At 36.5% G+C, this 19105-nt stretch overlaps 1 protein-coding gene across 1 annotated transcript in view; it reads right to left on the bottom strand.

Annotated features, from left to right (window-relative positions):
* The window catches only part of LOC149284273 (sodium/potassium/calcium exchanger 2-like), a 70063-nt gene that overhangs the window by 11690 nt on the left and 39268 nt on the right, over nt 1-19105 (bottom strand). Inside the window, exons 2-4 of the mRNA XM_089496963.1 lie at nt 16215-16323; nt 5651-5701; nt 10-108 (exon numbers count right to left, since the gene is read on the bottom strand). Of these exons, the coding sequence (XP_089353089.1) occupies nt 10-108; nt 5651-5701; nt 16215-16323 (259 nt within the window). The remainder of the gene's footprint in view (nt 1-9; nt 109-5650; nt 5702-16214; nt 16324-19105) is intronic.

Genomic DNA, 19105 nt, shown 5'->3' with positions numbered 1-19105 from the left:
CTGACTTACCTACATAGCTGGCGGCACCATTTAGCCTTTCACTATCATCAACCTGGCATTTCTTTTTAGCCATTTTATGTAGGATTGATGCCTTCTCTCTGAATTTGCCTTAAAAATAAATTAATCCACAATGAACATAGTACATTTAGCATTTAATACGCCTACATAATGTAAGTTAAATAATCTGGAAACACCAGTGCTATATGGCTGCATCTGCCCAAAAGTTTCATATTTCTACCAAAAGACCTAAAGGCTTAGCAATTTCATGCATGTAGCTTTGGTTGCAATTTCATCCTTTTGCTCTTTTAAACACATATACTCATTTACAAAAGCCATGTCATCAATGTATATCCATGGTTAATCTATCTAACTGCTTCCAGGATGAGAAGAAACTGAAAGGAACAAAATATATAAACGTTCTGGATAATTATTAACCCATTTTCATTATAATTGAAATCAAGCCACAACAATTGATGAAATGAATGTGAAAAATGTCAGCAAAGGTAACAGGAAACACCTGCTAAAATGTATTACATTATGCCATGATGACTAATGGTAAACTCTAGCTGAATCATATTATAAAAGTAATGTTAATTGGTGAAAGACCTTAAAACAGCGCATATGATACATTAAAGTGATGCATTCTGAGCTTCTTCTGTTTTCCATAATTTTCCAAGAATTTTTGCAGCAAAGCTTTACTAAAACTATTCAACCAATGATTTAAAGGCAAATTACAATTCACAACTTAGTTGTTTCGTTAGGGGACATTGCTTTGTACAGCGCTGCCATTCGCTGTCCCTTTTTCACAAGTTCAGCTGGAGGCCATGCAATGGAAAATGCAGATGAAGAAAGATGACAGAATAACAAGAAGAACATTCTACTGGATGAATGAGCAAATATTCCCACAGAAACAAAGTATTGGGTCGGGTGACCATTACACTAACAGGGACTTTTATGACATTAAATAGACGTTAATGTGTAGTGCCCCGTGACAATTTTTTCCCGGTCCCAAGTTTATACATACCTTTCTGTACTCAATATATACTGATTATTTATAATGATTGGCCTTTATTATTGTTACTTTGTAAATCTTATTTCTCGTAGATATCAGGTGAAAAACCTGATGAATATTTGAAGAAGAAGGCTTCTAATGAACTGGCCAAAGATCATTTCTTGACAAGGATGGCCATCATGGCTTTCCTTATATTTGCCCCTCTGCTGGGCAGCCTTTTATTGCACATACTAGTCTGCATTTCAAAATGGAAATTGTAAGTTTCCAAATTAATAATAAACCAAATTTTAGCTTCTGGTTTTGGTATAGGGGTGTACTAGATCGTGTAGCCTATAGAATGAATTTCTGAATTATAGTCTTCAAACCTTTAGTCCCAAAATTGATTATATCCATTTTAATCTACAAGTTCATTGTTTTCCTAGCTCTATGAAATACCGGAGACCTGTTATGTACCAGACATGCTATCTCTAAGACTTCTCAAGGAGTTTGAGTATGTGATCACGGAAAGTGTTTTCATAGAAATATTTGAAGAATCACCTTTACTTGTTTGCTAATACCAATAATTTAAGAAAATGGCAACAAATTAAATAAAAGTTCATTGTTTTGTCTTACAAGGGTATAAAGCTGCTAATAAAAACTGATAATAGCTTTATTAGAAGATTGTTTGCCTAATAAATCAATAAAAGTGGATTTTCAAACAAAATGGGCCTGATTTTTTGTGTGTTCTCACTATGCAGCCTCTATAAGACTATATGCAATTATTTCCCTGCTCACCATCATGCAACATGATTGGATTGTGTTTTGTATTAATTATGTTCACTACTTTTTAGGGATTCCATAAACAGATTTGGATTGTCTCAAGAAAATATTTCTAATAATTATTTTTGTTTATTACCCTATTTTTTGGTATCATTCTAGATATGTGTATACCTACTTTTATTACAGGTAATGGATAGAGGGGTGTTTTTCTGACTATTACAATAGTTTCCTAGTTTTTGTAAGAAGAGGAATGCAGTCACCGAATTAGATGAAGACAAGAAAAACAATAACAATCTCGATCAAATGTGGTCGTAAGGTTACAGAAATTGAAATTTTTAAAGAAATATGATACATCTCACAGTTTACATGCATTAAATGAAGGAAAGTCACCTTGCAGAAAGCAAAGAGGATGATGCTCATTGGTGCTGTTTCCTAATATTTCTTAATATGTAAGGACTCAAATAAACTTTAAGTTTCACACTTATAAGCCATATTTCAGTAACTCGAAAACACATTCCACTCAAGGCATTAAAATTCTGGACACTGGGCATTTAAACAGAGAACGCTGTATAGTCAATGTACACAATGACTTATTTATTTAAATGCTTCTGGTCAGTTATGATGAATCAGTCTGATTTATTTGATGAGGCGTGGGGTAATGAGAAGGAACCACCCATACGCCCCTATGGATGCACTGCCTGTGGAAGGAATAGAAAGGAGTTCCATTTAGAGGTATCAGTGTCTTTTCTCACAACCAAGCTAAGGATTCACATGGCCAGGTGACATGGTACCTTTTGTTTTAGAAAATCTTGATCCAAGGGGAAAAAAAGGCTGCTGAATTCTGCAGTTAAACACATACATCTTTTTACCACTTCAAATTGTGCTAAATATGCAACAGAACACTCTAGGTTGATTATGACTACATTTGATTGCTTCTTCACAATGGAGATGGAGATGCAATCAAAGTGTTACTCAGACACAGTAATGACTTCCAATCCGGCTGAATAACTACTGCTTTGATTCTGAACGCAAGCCATTTTCAGCTGAATCCTATTTTTTACTTACAAAACCTTAAATAGAAAATAAATATTGTAATGTGTACACATAATATTCGGTTGCCTCTTCTTGTACCAATATTCAATATTCAACCACTTTGTAGTACATACAGAAAACATTTCGGCTTTGGCTATTCAGAAATAAAAATCACTTTAAAAGGTAACCCAACACTGTATATACAAACCAATAACTAACTAATGTATTGTATAACATTTTCTTTCCATGTATAATCTCTTCCAAATTAAGCAGACTAACTTAATATAGTAGTCCACATCACTTCTTGAACGTTTCCACATGAAATCCTCCAAGGATAATATTTTTTTTTTAACAGGTCAATGTCAATGGTGCCTTTTACACCAGGGCCCTGGACCAATTGGTGCAGGGTCCCTCAGAACGGTGAGTCCCTGAGGGAATTTCTCCATGTGCTCCGCCATTAATCCTTCCATGACTAAGAAGGATACCATACACCAAACACATACATGTAAAATATCTGTTTTAGTTAGAACATCTTGCTATTTTTTAAATGCAGTTTTGCAATTACATTGGATTTCTAAAGTACACCTGTTATTTACAGACAGAATCATAGAAATTTAGGAGATAGTCTTTCGGCCCATACAGTCTGTCCATGCATAAGCCTCAAACATTATTGTCCTTAGTCTTGTGTCAAATTCAAGATAACCTGATACCTGTCTTATGCATGTTTAAATTCCCTTACTAGTACTACAGTATGACGTCTTGCTTTAACTTTTAAAATGTATTTATTATATTAGATACCTATTGCTTGTTCTTGCATCAAATCAGTGTAATACATTAAAATAACTGGTTTAACGTTTTTATAAAATTACAATTTTATATGTGGTTACATTACATTTTGCATAACTTGTTATGTTTCTATCCTGAAGTAAATTTTCTTTTTCACACTGTTTCTATGACTGTGACATGGATGTACAGTGGCATAACTAGAGGGGTTGTAGCATTTGCAGATTCGACGGGGCCCGTGCCTCTAGGGGGTCCGGAGTGACCACCTACGACCCCTTGTTCCTGTCTCCTCGTACCAGTTCAAAATTGTTTCGAAAGGGCCCTTCCGATCTGCACCACTCTGGTAATTGTGTGTGTGTGTGTGGGAGAGCATGGCATGGATGTGTAATTATGTGTGAGAATGGATGTGTAATTGTCTGTGTGAGCATGGATGTCTAACTGGGGTAAGAGTGAGTGTGTGTGTTAGTGACTATGAGTGGCAGAGTGTATGTTGGAAGAACATATGTGTGCCAGAGTGTATGTTGGAAGGGGGTGCAAAGAAGGCACAGACAAGCTCTTTGGGCGCAATGATGGCACAGACCAGCTGTTGAAGTTGGGGAGCCTGGGCAATTTTTGCACGAGAGCCCTGTGGTTTCTAGTTATGGCCCTGTGTATGTAAGATGCTGGCCCCCTTGACATGATTTCAACTACATTTATAACTCAAATTAATTGGAAAGTACAATAAAGACTCATAGATTTGGTAAGATAAAACATTTTTTAAACAAAAAATGTACACCTAGATCACTTTCTAAAAGTCAATACTAACAAAACGCAAGTTGGTATGGTAAAACATACACATGTGGAGAGTAGTCTCAAAGACAGTTTAACACTGACAATTAACCTTTCAATTACAGATTAAAAGCTACAGCTTTTTTACTTTTCAAAATACATTGTTAAGATAAAAAAAATCTAGCTGCACACTAGAACACAAATCTGTCTGATTAGAATTTAACACACTTATTGTGTAATTTAACAATTTGATACATTTTTCATAGAATTCAAAAGTTATGGATATATTATGACTAAATAAAGATCACTACATATTTTTATAGCTAGTTTAACTAAATTAAATATATTCTCATGACAGTACTGTTATTTTGAGTTCTACTTCCAAAATATGTATGGGTTTGAAAAGGTTGCACTCATTATTTGGATTTGTGTACAAGGAGTTCCATCACCTATTGGAAAGTATACTCTGCTTTTTGGAATTGTCCAGTTTTAAGACTTATCTAAAAAATAATGCCCAAAGACTGCTTATTTGAATTTGTTGCCAGTTAAACAAATCAGTATTTTTAATTTTATGCATTCACTTGCTATTTGCAGATACACCCAGACCATACAATATTTTACATGTTGCAAATAAATAATAAAAAAAAATTCAATGCATCTAGAGTGAATGCAGGCTGAACTTTTTTTTTTTTTTAAAGAAAATGTATAATTTTATGGGTTTTTGCAATGCTTTATTGAGCTTTAGCAAAATGGCTCCCACCACAATCTTTTGTGAGCAACTAAAAATTTAGTTTAAATAGTTGATCAATGTCATCTTTTACAACAAAATATTTTTTCAGTAAATCTAGATTTCCAAAACAATCAAGACTACAAAAATATACAAAACAACAAAATGGAAATGTCTTGCAGGTGCACATCAATTTGAATCATGAAAGTGTGATTAATCCGATTTCTCACAGCACATAAGTCAATTCAGATCATGCTATTCATGCCCTGAATAGAATCCAAATTCACCCAATTACACACACACGTTTCTGATATGAAATAGCAAGCTGCTTCCAAAATCCCACATGAAGCTGACATATGTTCCATGAAGCAAGCTCAATGTACACACTCCGTCCCTATGAACACTTATTTGAGCGAGAAGAATACGGTTGCAAGGTGAAAGGCAGCCAATCAGCAGCTTTTGGTGTATCATGCAGGAATGAAATATATCACAATCAAATAGCAGAACAGAAAAACCCTAACATGAACAAACAATGTCAGCATGATGATTTCCAAAATTAAACTTCTTACCTTCTTCAGTCATAGTGTCATAATATTTTAGTTTTCCATATGTTCCAAGCTCTACAACATTACAGCAAAAAACACAAGAGTAAGGAAAGCCAGTACAAGGGAGCACAATTACACATTGTATGATTTCAGCCTTTCACAGTAATTAGTATACAGCTATAACTGTGTTCCCTTCTGAAATCTGGGTTAGTGTGCTTAACATACATGGTTAAATAACATACAAGGTTAAACACAATACATCTATGTATTTTGTTACTAATACTGGAAATGTAGGATTCCTTTTGAAGATAAGGATAAATAAATAAGCGTTCTATTGGTTTCCCTGCACAATTAAAGGGAACACCCACCAAAGTGTTTAGTATAAGTATTATATTATATGTACAAAGAAAAATTGTTTTCCATGGGACATTCTCTTTAACCACATAAACGTTTCACTAAATTTCATGAATAGCAGGACAGGTCAGTCATATTAGTCAAGTTAAAGAGCAGTAGACTGCACTCAGAAAACCAAACTATCATCACAATGTAATGAATGTCTTGATACTCGACTCAACACTTACAATTCAAATCTCTTATTGCACTCAAAAAGTGTCAAGTTCAAGTATCCTCTATGAGAAGAGTCAATTGGATTTTGTTGATTGGGAGCCCTTTATAACTTGACTTTTTTAAAACTTGATTTTCTTTGAATGGACAAGTTGTCATCCTTTACATTGCAACCCAACACAAGGTGGGAATAAAGTTCACTTGAAACCGAGTCAAGTCGCAGTCGACTGGACATCATTGAATTTCAGAGTTGCTACAGTATATTTAAGCCAACAACCCTAGCAGCCAAATTCATTTTATTCCTACTTTACTGAATAGACCCCGCTGAGATGGTTTTATGGTGAGGTGGTATTACTTTATTAGCACCAGATTTTAAACAGTATCTCTGCGGTAAAGGCCATGGAAATAAATAGAATTTTCCTACTGATTCCTCCACATGAAGCACCTCTCACTAGAACTGTCTTTGCCCCCTGATACAATTCTGTAATGGCACACTGATTTGTTAAACAGGTTAATCATGGGAGTTGAAAGTCCTAATCCACTTGTAGTTGCACTAATATTACATTAATTAGGGATCGAAATGTGCCAAACATTATAAAATACATAAAGATTTGGAAGTATACAAGGCCACTTTAGATCAAAACAATAGACCAATGTTTTACAATACATTCAGATCATATCTCTCAATTAATCTCACACCAGTGCTCAATTCTGATGGCACTTAAAGCCTTTTAACTTTTGGTTCTCCGGATTTGCAGGATTTCATATTGTGACAGGAAGCAGAGGTTCAACAGTCAATTAGTTATAAAACTTTTAACAACTGCTCCTATGGCTCATCAGGAGGAGAGAACAGTCTCTAGTTTGTATAGTAATTTGTTGTTTTCTTAATTAACCAGCAGTTGACACACTGAAGTTACATGTCTAAACAAAGCAACCTACCATGTCTACCTAAGCACATTAATGATGCACCAAAGGTGGGTAGACATATTTATAATTATCACCTGTGGACCTCATCACATTATGTAAACATAAATTCTATATAAATGCAAATTATTCTGATTACATTTTTACAGATTATCCAATACGTGCTTCAAAAACTTGAAGTCTTTTATCATTGTTACCCATCCTTTAGACAAGCACTCTAAGCAATTACCAAATAATACATTTCTCAAGATAATCTACTTCACAGGTCTTTGCAAATCTTACAAATTTGTGTGGCTCGGCCACACAGAAGCAAACAAAGTTAAAACTCAATATGTAACATTCTATTTTGGAACAAATACCATGTGATTAATTTGGTACTTGACATATTAAGTTTTTTTACTTATTAAATTATTTTGCAATTTAGTTCACCAAGCTGTAAACCGAACTGCACCCTAAAATGAATTGATCTTTGAGGTCCTGAATCAACAGGAGCAACATGTCAAACACACGTGGTTTATTTTATATAGTTTATGGTGTTTGGTTGTCCCTTTAAGCTAAAATACACAAAGGTTAGATATAAAGAAACCACTAAACTATAGAGGTGGGATTCCTATGTTCTATACTTTCCATATTTGCAATTATCTGTTTTAATCACTTGTGTCAAGACCTAATCAAGAGCTGGGTCACGTTGCTTTGTAAGAGGTATTTAGAAATCAAATAGGTCTCAATGATCTTAAGGGTATTCACCTAAAAATAATAATTTACCCTTTAATTTATGCATTTAATGAATGCAATTATAATTTGAAAAAAAGTGAAACATATTTTTCCCATGTGCAGCGTGGAGCTTAAGGTTAGTGGCAGCTGGGTGCAGTATTTCATAACCTATACAATATAACACACACACTCACACTCACTCATTCTAATATGCTAACACATACACATCCTCCCCTCCCTTCTCCCAGGCACCATTAAGCAAAAGCTTACCCCTCATCCCTTCCGTGATCCCAGTGGGCACCTGGGCGGCACCAGCCTTATTTGATGTTTTCAAAATGAACCCTATATCTTTGATTTTCTGGTAAGGTCACCGAAAACATTTAGATATACAGTATATTTCTAGATCTTGTATTTTCATGAACTAGATATGTATATATTTAACAAAAGTAAGGTGAAAACAAGTTGAGAAGTATAGATACACTTCCACTCCTCTCTTCTCAATTGTAACTCTTTATTTCTCATTCTAAATTGGCGTTTTATTACAAGCTTTTGTCTTTCAACGATGAAAAAAAGAACATTAACATTGAACATTACGCAAAATAATTAGGTGAACTAACTGATCTTTATTTTACATTCACAGTTTCTGTGCCGATCTTACAATATTAAAGGCACCTTTTTGTGGAACCAACCATAGGTTTTGTATGATCTTTATTCAGTCATTACACATCAACTTATAATAATACAAAACTTACCCATGTTAAGTAAATTTAAATTAAAATGTTTAAGTTACATAGCGCTTATATCTGATAGGTGTTCCGATGACTCTGGTGTTGGAGGGTCCCATCTGCAGTTTCATCCACACTGGGAGTAACCATTCTTCTTGTGTGTTGGGCTTCGTTCTCCTGTTTCTGTAGTAAGTACAGGCGTCCATCTGGAAATGCCACCCCTCTACCTCCATGTAGTAAACAATTACTTTGTGTTGGTCAGCTACACCCTCTACTACATTATAACACATCAGCTTTTGTGATGTTGGAAGAATGGTCCTCGATCATCTGGATATAAGTCTCTGGGCTGGGCTACTGTCAGTACCTTCTGTTCTCCAGTCCAATATAGCTTTTCAGTGGTCTTTCTCATCTCTTATGCGTTCTTTATCAACCTTTTTGCAATTTTCACTGCTTTACCATTGGCCTATTGGCTATTGGCTTTACCATTTACCATTGGCCTATGAAAATTATGCACTCACAAACTGCGGCCTATCATTTGTTATTACCAACTCTGGGATTTAATGGCAACTAAACTGGGCCTTTGCAGCATTCTATAAAGGCTGTTTTGGTGGTATCTGCAACCTTCCCAACTACAGAAAAGTAGTAGTCGGTGAAACTTAGATAGTCCTTGCCTGGAACAAGAACAGATCCATGTCAATCTGCTCCATAGCAGAACTGGAATTTTAGGTGTCATGAAAGGTTCTTTTACATGGTCCACAGGTATTCATTACAAGTGCTACAAGCATGGCATCGTTAATCTCTGAATTCATTTGTGGCCAGAATACCGCATATCTGGTCTGTCAAACTCAAGTTACTGTTGGTAGGTGATTTGCATAAATTCCTGTTATCTCTGAGTGCAGAGCGTTTGGGATTGCACAAAATTCCATCCTGAAGGTTTATTATCTTCTAACGATGATGGGAGTGTCCTCCTTCTGATCTGACCATCCCACAAGAACCGTTGTTTTCATACTTGTAGTGCGTCATGTTCTTGGGAATGCCTTTGCATTTGTGCAAGTCTGACACTCTTAGATATGCTGCATAGTTTACATTTCTTGAAAGTCTCTGCTGATTTGCATCTAAATATCTGGTAGTTTAGTTTGTCTGATTTGATTTTAAGGTGAGGTAGACAAAACATTTGCAATATACATACCTGGGAAAGTCTGGGATCCAGTGCTGCCGGAGAGTTCCCAGGTATAGCAATATACCTTTTTGATCTTTTCTTGTATGTTAGCTTAAGATAATATTTATGCAGCCTCAGCATCATGATGTGCTCCCAAATTCTGGCACAGTGTTTGTCAGACCGGCCATAGGTTTCCAATGAACTACACATTAATATCAACATGCAGCTATAGCCAAACTGCTTAGGTGGCAGTAGGATCTTGTAACAGCACCCATATATATGCAAGCCTTTGAGTGTGTTAAAGTTAATAACCATAACATTTTTGGATTGGGGTCCATTATAGGTTTCTATCAAAGATCATTGAATTCATCCTCGGTCACTAAGCTATGTGTCCCAGTTAAGGAGCACAAACCCTATTTGGGAGACAAATTCTTGTGTTTCTCTTTCCTCCCCTATGTACCCTTTTTCTGGAATCTCAGAATACTTTGGTGAGTAGGATTATATCACTTTGTTCTACAGCACCAAAAGAATACAAAAGATAAATGGTAAAAAATATGATTAGAAAATATGTTGTGTAAGCAACTTATTTTAAATGTATTATTCAGTTACCTAGGTTGCTATCAATATGTTACGATGGTGCATAAAAGTCATGGTAAGAGCCTGGAATTCTCCAAGGCATATAAAGCATATAATGCCACAAGGCTGCATTGATATGGCTAAAGATCAACCTCATCCAATTTAAATCCTGTCACACCCCAGTCAACCAATAATTTCCTTACTACCATTTGTGCAACATTCGGCTTAGGCATTCCATATGGTTACACATTCTATGTAAATGTATTTTGATTTCTATCATAATGTTTCCTTTAATATGAAGAAAAATCAAGGAAATATACAATTTTGTATTTATGATATAAGCAAAAGGCTGACTTTTAATACGAATTTGCATTCTATGGTAACACTCGAGCAAAGGAGTCATCATGAAATAAATATTACAGCCAGCAGTTTGCGAAGTGTGTCACAAAGAATTCCTGCTTTGCGACATATGTCATCTAATATGCAGCATTTTTCATGTTTGATGTAATTAAAGCATTTCTTAACAGAGATTTTTTTGTGAAATACCACTAAATTCCAAAAATCCCTCTCTAAAGATATATTTTTACAAACTAGATGTGTGGAAAAACAAGTATTTTAAGGAATCAAAGTGAATCGCAAAACTAAAGTAGCAAAATTATTTTAAAATGAGTTACCACCCAAATATCCCTATATCATGATCAGTAGTGGTTAAACTTTAGTTTTTTAACAGAATAGTTATATATATTTTTTCAGAACCACAAGTCTCTTTAAAAGAGAAATCCCTCCTTGGGACCAAAAACCTTCTTTCCTCCCATGATGTCCTTATTCTAGAAGCTTAATATGATTGCTTGGTATGAGTGTCTCAGAGTGTTCTAAGCCATAAATGACACCATGGGCAGGTCTATTCATTAAATCGGTAAGTTGCCAAAAAGTAAGATTTTTCAGTAGCAAACTTGCATGCTGGACAAAAGTGCAACTCCCAAATTTACTAAAAAAGTGGCAGAGGAACTTGAACAAAACAAATAAAACATATATATTTGCATGCAGGTGTTGCGAGCATATGCCAGTGTATGAGGGGTTAAAAAAGCAGACCACAATCCACAAACTCAACTTTGCTAAGCCAATGGAGAATGCAATATATGTCACCAACAGTGGAGGTTGCTGGTATACAGGGATAAATAACCATGATCCTTTACAGCCAACGGCCATTTTGGAATCAAGTGCATGTGAAGATCGATTACTTTGATTATTTTCATGGCAAGTTTGTTTTTTCCATCTGTTTCATTTGTTTGTTTGTTTTTAAAAACTCATATTGATACAGGACCCTAATTATGATACAAAACTTTGGATCTTAATGGAAGAAAAAAAAAAAAGAACTGAATATAACGAACTCTACTAATTTGACCCAGAGATCTCCGTTTGAAGCACCTATTCTCCGGGTCAACACTCGAATCCTCCGCGTTGCGGGAGCGGGGCCTTGACACGCCCCGTTCCCTGCCTATTTCCCCTTTACATGGGCAGGGAATGCGAGCAGGAACACCCGCTGTTGTCAGCCAAAATGCCCACTGATGCTCTTACCCAGTCGTCTAGCCATCACAATTTGGCCCTTGTCAGTCACTCAAATCCTTACGCTTTCCCCTTTTTGCTGCTTCTAACACATCAACTTTGAGGACAAAATGTTCACTTGCTCCCTAATATATCCCACCCAGTGACAGGGGCCATGATAACAAGATTATCAGTGTTATTCACGTCATCTGTCAGTGGTCATAATGTTACGGCTGATCAGTGTATATATATTTATATGTTGGTTCTTACTAAACAACTAAAAAACACTAATAAGCTTTAACCCTTTTTGACCAGCAGAATGAGAAACTGCCTGCAATGAGAAAAAGCCAGCTTTTTAATTATAGCTTACCTAGAAAACCTACATAAATGATATGCAGCTAGATCAGATATTAACATTGATGGTGTCATCGTAGCCGCATTGCGCTTGTTTAATTTGCAAAGGAATGTTTTCACAGTTGGTGGTTTCCTTCATTTGTTGTCCATGAGGTTTTACATCTGCAGGGAGCTGCAAGAGCATTTAGCCAATTATGCATGTAATAATATAAAAAATAAGAACTGAACTGATAAATTTTTAATAGCAAGGATAGAGCAGTAGAAGGTGCAAACGAAAAGGTCAGTGAGAACAAGTGAATAAGATAAAACCAGGCTATGAAGGACTCCTGGAGTGAAAAAAACAGCCTGCAATGCTACTAATATATTCTCCAATCATACATATTTAATTCTCTATTTTATTTCTACAATATAGTCATATATGACACAACTAGTTAGGGCTTCCACATTAGGAGACAGTCCCTGTTGTGAAAATAAATATTTTATTAAGTGTTGGCATGTGATTTAATAATAACTAAAGGAATGGAAAAAATATTTTGACCCTTTTTAATATTAATTTGAGAATATAGTAAAGTAATTTAGGTGGAAAAAAGACCCAGGTCAATCAAGTTTAACCCTTATACCTATCTTTCCTGCTTTTGAGCCAAAAGTAGGCAGCAACAACAAAAAACCCCACTAAGCCATTTTTCATATTTTCCCTCTTAGGGAAAAAAATTCTTCTCAACTACAAAATGCAATAAGATTTCGCCTTGGATGAAGAAGCTCTAAAATATTCATGTTTATTCTATTATTCATAGCACTGTATGTTATGCTTTTCTTAAAAAAAAAAATATCCAGACCATGCAACATTTTTGTTTTCTCTGCAGACTGTTTCTGGGAGAGGATACAGTTTTACCCTTGGGTGTATGAGCACAGGTGTTAGGGAGAATGTATTCACGGCAACTATAAGTGTATCTGGGAGCTTGCTAGGTATGAGGGGAGAACTGGACCACACTAGGAAAGGATAGACAAATTAGGGAGAAGGGCATGTCCACACAGCAATAAGGTGAAACCAGGAAAAGAGTGGGCAGATCTTAAAGCTGCACGCCATCTGATGATCAGAAGGTCACCATGGAGGCCACATAATCTAGAAAGCATAATTAAGCTCACCTGCCACCCGCTATTGAGAGTGTGCCTCGAAGTGTCGGGTTAATTATTCTTTGGCCGATTCATGTAACCAAAGCCTCTCATTTATACCATATTGGCCTGATTATATACGAATTGTTCATCCCTGTGCTAATGATAATCGGGGTTTAGCGTACGGATGAACAATTCGTATTGCCAGGCAGGTGTTTTTTTTCCTGGATCCCCTTCTCTGGCAGCCGCTGGACGTCTGTGTGATGCAAATTACAAAAGGTGGAATCCTATCACAGTTACACAATGAATTTACTGAGCTGTTACTAATGAGCTGTTTGGAAATACCTGTTGTTTTAACAAATGTTTTTCCACTTAAAGTTTTACTGAGATCTTCACATATTGGTCTTCACATGTTGACAATACTGACATAATGCACATTGGAAAACACTTAATAGCCAATCAAGATGTACATGGGACCAGGGTACATTGTAACAAAAAACACAACGTACAGGCAGAACACCTTCATTTTACAGGATAAACAGTACACTTGCCATTAACAAATGTTTTTAAATGCAGACTGCATGGCTAGGTGCTTGATGTCACAAACCTGTGGCAATGGGTCTGAATTTAATAATTAAAAGGTGTCCTTATAATACTTTTGTCCATATAGCGTAAATATATATATATATATATATATATATACATACATGCTGCAGCACAACCCTTTCAATCTGCTGTCATGTAGCATAGATATGTACTTATTGTGTTTTTAAAATCTTTGTGCGTTTTGGAGCAGAGTATAGCTTGTAAATGTCATACAGTATCAACAACGTTGAGTATTTAACAATTAACAAAAACTTTTTTAATTCTCATTTTGAACCGGTTGCTATAAGAGTACCAGTCCTAATGTTATTGTTGGAATTAGTGTTATGCACCAGCAGAAACATTGGGGTACACAATCAGAAACATTCCATTTCTTTTCAGAGTGACTTTACCTCAGAAAATATCTTTACAACTAAAGCCAGAAATGCCGTTTCCACTGCTAAAATTACATTTTAGTGTCATTTTAGCAGTGGAAACCACATTAACCCTATATACGTACAGTGGCAAACACATTGCAAAAATATGGCATACACATTCAGCTTACTCAATACCACACTGCAGACATGCCAATATAATTACCAACTATTCTCAAAATGTACTAACAAACACCCATAATTTGCACCACTAATTAAGCTGTCACTACCAAAAATTGAATTATATTATTTTTTTACAAAATTTACCAAATATTTACATATCTTTTTATATACCTCAACAATATATGACACAAAAATAAGAGAATAAAAAATAGATGTCAACATAAGATGTGTAGGTCTGTTTATCTATCCCTATATACATGCAAGTCTAGCATCTTTGATAACTTATAGATATTTCAGGAAATCACTACATAAAACAATCACCTTTACTGGCTGAAAAGCATTCATATTACATAGAAACATTTGACGTTAGATAAAAGCCATTCAGCTCATCTAGTCTGCTTATTTTTCCTGATGGGAAAAATGCTTGAATGGAAGAGACAATCTAAATATCTTTACGGGAAAACTGAATCAATGTAGATTTTACAAGGTACAAAAATGTTGTAGATGTTGACACCCATATCTTTTTTATAGGCTTCGGTGCTGCCTGTAATACTGAAGTCAGCCACCAGGGGAGAGCACAGATAATGTTTGTATTTGAGTAAATGAGCTGATGCACCTGAACAGATAAATTCTGTAAACACATCAGGGAAGTACCGAGGAGCAGAAAACATATATGTGGTCTGAAAATAGTGTCCTCTATTGATCCTAATAACCAGTGACAAAAGCCTGACACGATTACCAAACCTTGATACTGCCCAAGTCAGACTACTCTTCTGAGGGAGTGGCACTGTGAGGGGACAGAGCTAGACACATACATGAGTGCGGTCAGACATGTAGTGGTTGGAGCTAGCAACCAATAAGGGCAGGGCCGGCCCTTGCTAAGACTTAATTGTCTGGGAGTATGGAAGAAAATGGATGGGAATGGGTGTGGAAAAATGTGTCTCCCCTGCCCTGTGGAAAGTGCTGGGGTCAGCCAGTGTGACCAAGTGAATCAGCGTCTCATCCAGAGAGTTCCCAGACATGATAATTACCTGCCTACAAATAGTGTTTAGTGTACTTCAATTTTGCTTACAGAACAATTCAGGTTCCTTCATAACAGGCTCACTATTCTTCTAAGAGAAACTTGCTAAATTTTAGTGAACAAAAACTGACATAATATAATTGAATGTAATAAAATGTACCTATCCAAATAAAGATTTCATAGGGCAGTCTCCTAATATGGCATTAGTTTATAACGTATTACAATTTTGTACTAATTAATCTTAAAAAATAGTCCTAATTCAAGAGACATGTCTCTTGAGTATATTTTAGGCCAGTAAAAAACCTAGAGTTAAGTCAGATCTTCAAGGAATACCACATAAGCATGAAAGACATGTAATTTTCAATTACAGTTTTTAGTATAAAAATAAGTAAACATGTTTGTACTAACATGAATTTAAAAGTCAATGACAGTAATAGTATGTATAAATAGTTTAAGATTTCAAAAGTGGCCATACTCCTATAGCAACCAATGAAACATTGCAATCAGTACTAATTCTAATTCATTTGGTTGCTACGATAATAAACCATATCCCCTTCTTATACCTAATCCTCAATCTGTTCACTTATTAATAAGAATTTTCTCATAATGACCTGCCAGTATGGTATAGGCCATACACTTTACAGTAAACATGAAAAAAAATATAAAACATGTTATAACATTGTCTAGAAGATTCTCAATAAAGAGAGCATAGATGTGGTGAGAATTCATACATACTGGAAGAAAGGATAATTACCTTCAGAAAGAGGATCAAGTGTATGTATCATTAGCTGGAAGATACTGTTCCTCATTAGACTGTTGTGCAACGATGCTGAGCTTCCTCCTCTTTGGAGACGGGGTTTTGTCTGAAATAAAAAAAATAAAAAACAACGATTTAAAATGAAGACTTTGAGGGAACTGCTTATGTGAATAACAAAACATAATTTTAAAATTTTTGAATGTTAAATGCAGGTTTACAGTGAGTTGCTATGAGAAGTATAAAACTTGTCTATTCAAAGTACCGTATTGGCTCGAATATAGGCCGCACTTTTTTCCCCCACTTTAAGTCTTTAAAGTGGGGGTGCGGCCTAGATCCCCCGCAGCGGTGTAGGGGACCTGCATCCTACTCCCCGATACGCTTAGGCAGCCTCCCCTCCCAGCACTTTCCACGGGGGGGGGGGGGGTGCCGGCACGGCAGGTTGTCTAAGCGCATCGTGCGGATGGTCACCGTGTGCGGAGGTTGTTTACCCGCATCACCGCAGCCGGTGACCGTCCGCACAATGCGTTTTACCTCTGCCCCCAAGACTTACCAGAGGAGACTCCCAGGTGTCTTGCGGGGCCGGCGGGGGACATCTACGCAATACGCGTATACAACTTCCGGCGCCGGCAAATCAGCTGAGTGCCGGCACCGGAAGTTGTGTACGCGTATTGCGTAGATGTCCCCCGCCGGCCCCGCAAGAAACCCGGGAGTCTCCTCTGGTAAATCGGGGGGGAGCAGAGTGGCAGCATATCTCGGGGGGGAGGAGGACAGTGGCAGCATATCTCGGGGGGGGGACAGTGGCAGCATATCTCGGGGGGGGGACAGTGGCAGCATATCTCGGGGGGGGGTTGACAGAGTTGCAGCATTTTTTTTTTGGTGCTTTTTTAAAGAAAAAAACTTTTTCTTTAAAAAAGCACCAAACTTTTAGGGTGCGGCCTATATACGGGGGCGGCCTATATCCGAGCCAATACGGTAATTCAACTTAAATTGACTTAGGGTGTAAGAAGGTTCCATCTCTACAATGTAAACTAGACTCCAGAGGAAGAGGTAGGGGTTAACGTACTTTTAACACCATTAAATGTAATAGGACTGCCGAACTCAAAGACCAACATGACTGCTGGCGAGAACGCCACTGAAATAGACAAGAGACTATCACTATTAAAATGAAACTTGACTTGAGTCAAGTTAACAGCATCTTGCCTTTCATAAAATTATGTGCTGTTGTTCAAGTTGGCCAAGTCAAATGTAAGAGTATACAATACTGTTTCTTATGCATTTTCTTAGCATGAAAGTAAATACAGGCTGTCAGAATTCTGTATTTCAGAAGCCTGTATTTCTAATGTCCTACTTTTGTTTTCTTGCATTGATTCTTTTATTTTTTAACTCAAATTAACAAATTGAATACCAAACCAGTGTACACAGTATACTGTATTAGTCATGTCCATAATTTGTGGCACAATTTTTTACACCACGGCTAACTATACGTAACAACACTGCAATGTGTTTCTTGGGTATGTACGTTTCTTTTTAATACTGGAAATGTAATTGACAACAAAGTTAATTCCACATGTCAATTAAATGAACACTAATGTGCAAATGTGAAGAGGGGGTGGTTGAGCAAAGCTAACAGGATATTTTTAGGATTTGCAAGTGCTGAGACTAAATTAAATCTACCACCCGCAGAGATAGTGATAATGATTACAAATGTTATGCTGAGAAAATTCAGTAGCGAACTAAAACATTATTACATCATTACAGCATATGTGATACTATATAATATGAAACTACTGCTCCTCTTATGGCCAAAGGTTATTAGAATTCTGTATATGCGCATATTAACTTGTGATTAGATGTAATTCAAATGACACATTGGGCCAATGGAAAAACTCCTTCATCTCCAACTAATAACAACAAATGAAAGGTTAACACTTGTTGTTCAATGCTTCCTAAAGAAGTGAGGAGTAATGGTTAACCATAGTTTAACCTTAGGTAAAAAAAGTGTAAAAAAAACCCCCAACCTACTCCGTTTAAAAGGGGAAAAAAGATGTAGGATTTTATGTGAAGCTGCAGCTTTCAAAATCATAACTGAGTAACCAAGAACTTCACAGCAGAAAAGATCTACTGGACCAAGGAGGCACAGACAAGCCGTTTGAGGGTATTGATGGCACAGACCAGTTGTTTGGGGCAAAAATGGCACAGATAAGCTTTTTGGGGCATAGATGGCACAGATAAGCTATTTAGGGGCACTGACAAGCTGGGGCAAAGATGGCACAAACAGGCTGTTTGGGGTTTAGGATGGCACTGATAAGACACTTGCGACAAAAGGCACTAACAAGCTGTTTGGGGCAAAGGCGGCACTGTGGGACATGTGTTGCTTGGTGTTGTGGAGGCCCGGGGCAATTTTCGCACCAGGGCCCTGTGGTTTCTATCTACACCCCTGTTTTTCCCTCTTGTACTTTGTTATATTCTTTTATGTGTTTAATTGTGGTAAATTCTATTTTGGGCATGGACTGAAGATGACATGTGTGCAACATCATGAGAAGGAGAGGTGTAGGTATGGCATTGTTCTAAGACATACAGGCTGACCTATAAAGTCAAGCTGTAGGAATTAAAGCATTGATCTTTAATCTCTGCTCTGTGTCATACTGTCCACAGCTATCTTCTATATGTTTTCTATACATAGCAGCAGTAACACCCATATGGTGATCTTTTCAACTAGCAAACAATACAGCCCTTACGAAAAATTACTGCAGTTTTTTCTGAAGTAATACTGCAGTTTTTTTGACATGAAAAACTGCAATACTGCACTTTTACTGCAGTATTACTGCACATTTACTGCTATTTTTTTTTATTATGTTTTCTATACATAGCAGCAGTAACACCCATAT

Source organism: Sceloporus occidentalis, unplaced genomic scaffold (genome assembly GCF_023333645.1).
Source record: "Sceloporus occidentalis isolate IW3139 unplaced genomic scaffold, rSceOcc1.0.p SCAF_96, whole genome shotgun sequence".
NCBI lineage: Eukaryota > Metazoa > Chordata > Lepidosauria > Squamata > Phrynosomatidae > Sceloporus > Sceloporus occidentalis.
Note: the sequence above shows the minus strand (reverse complement) of the source record. Positions and strands in the feature narration are given on the sequence as shown.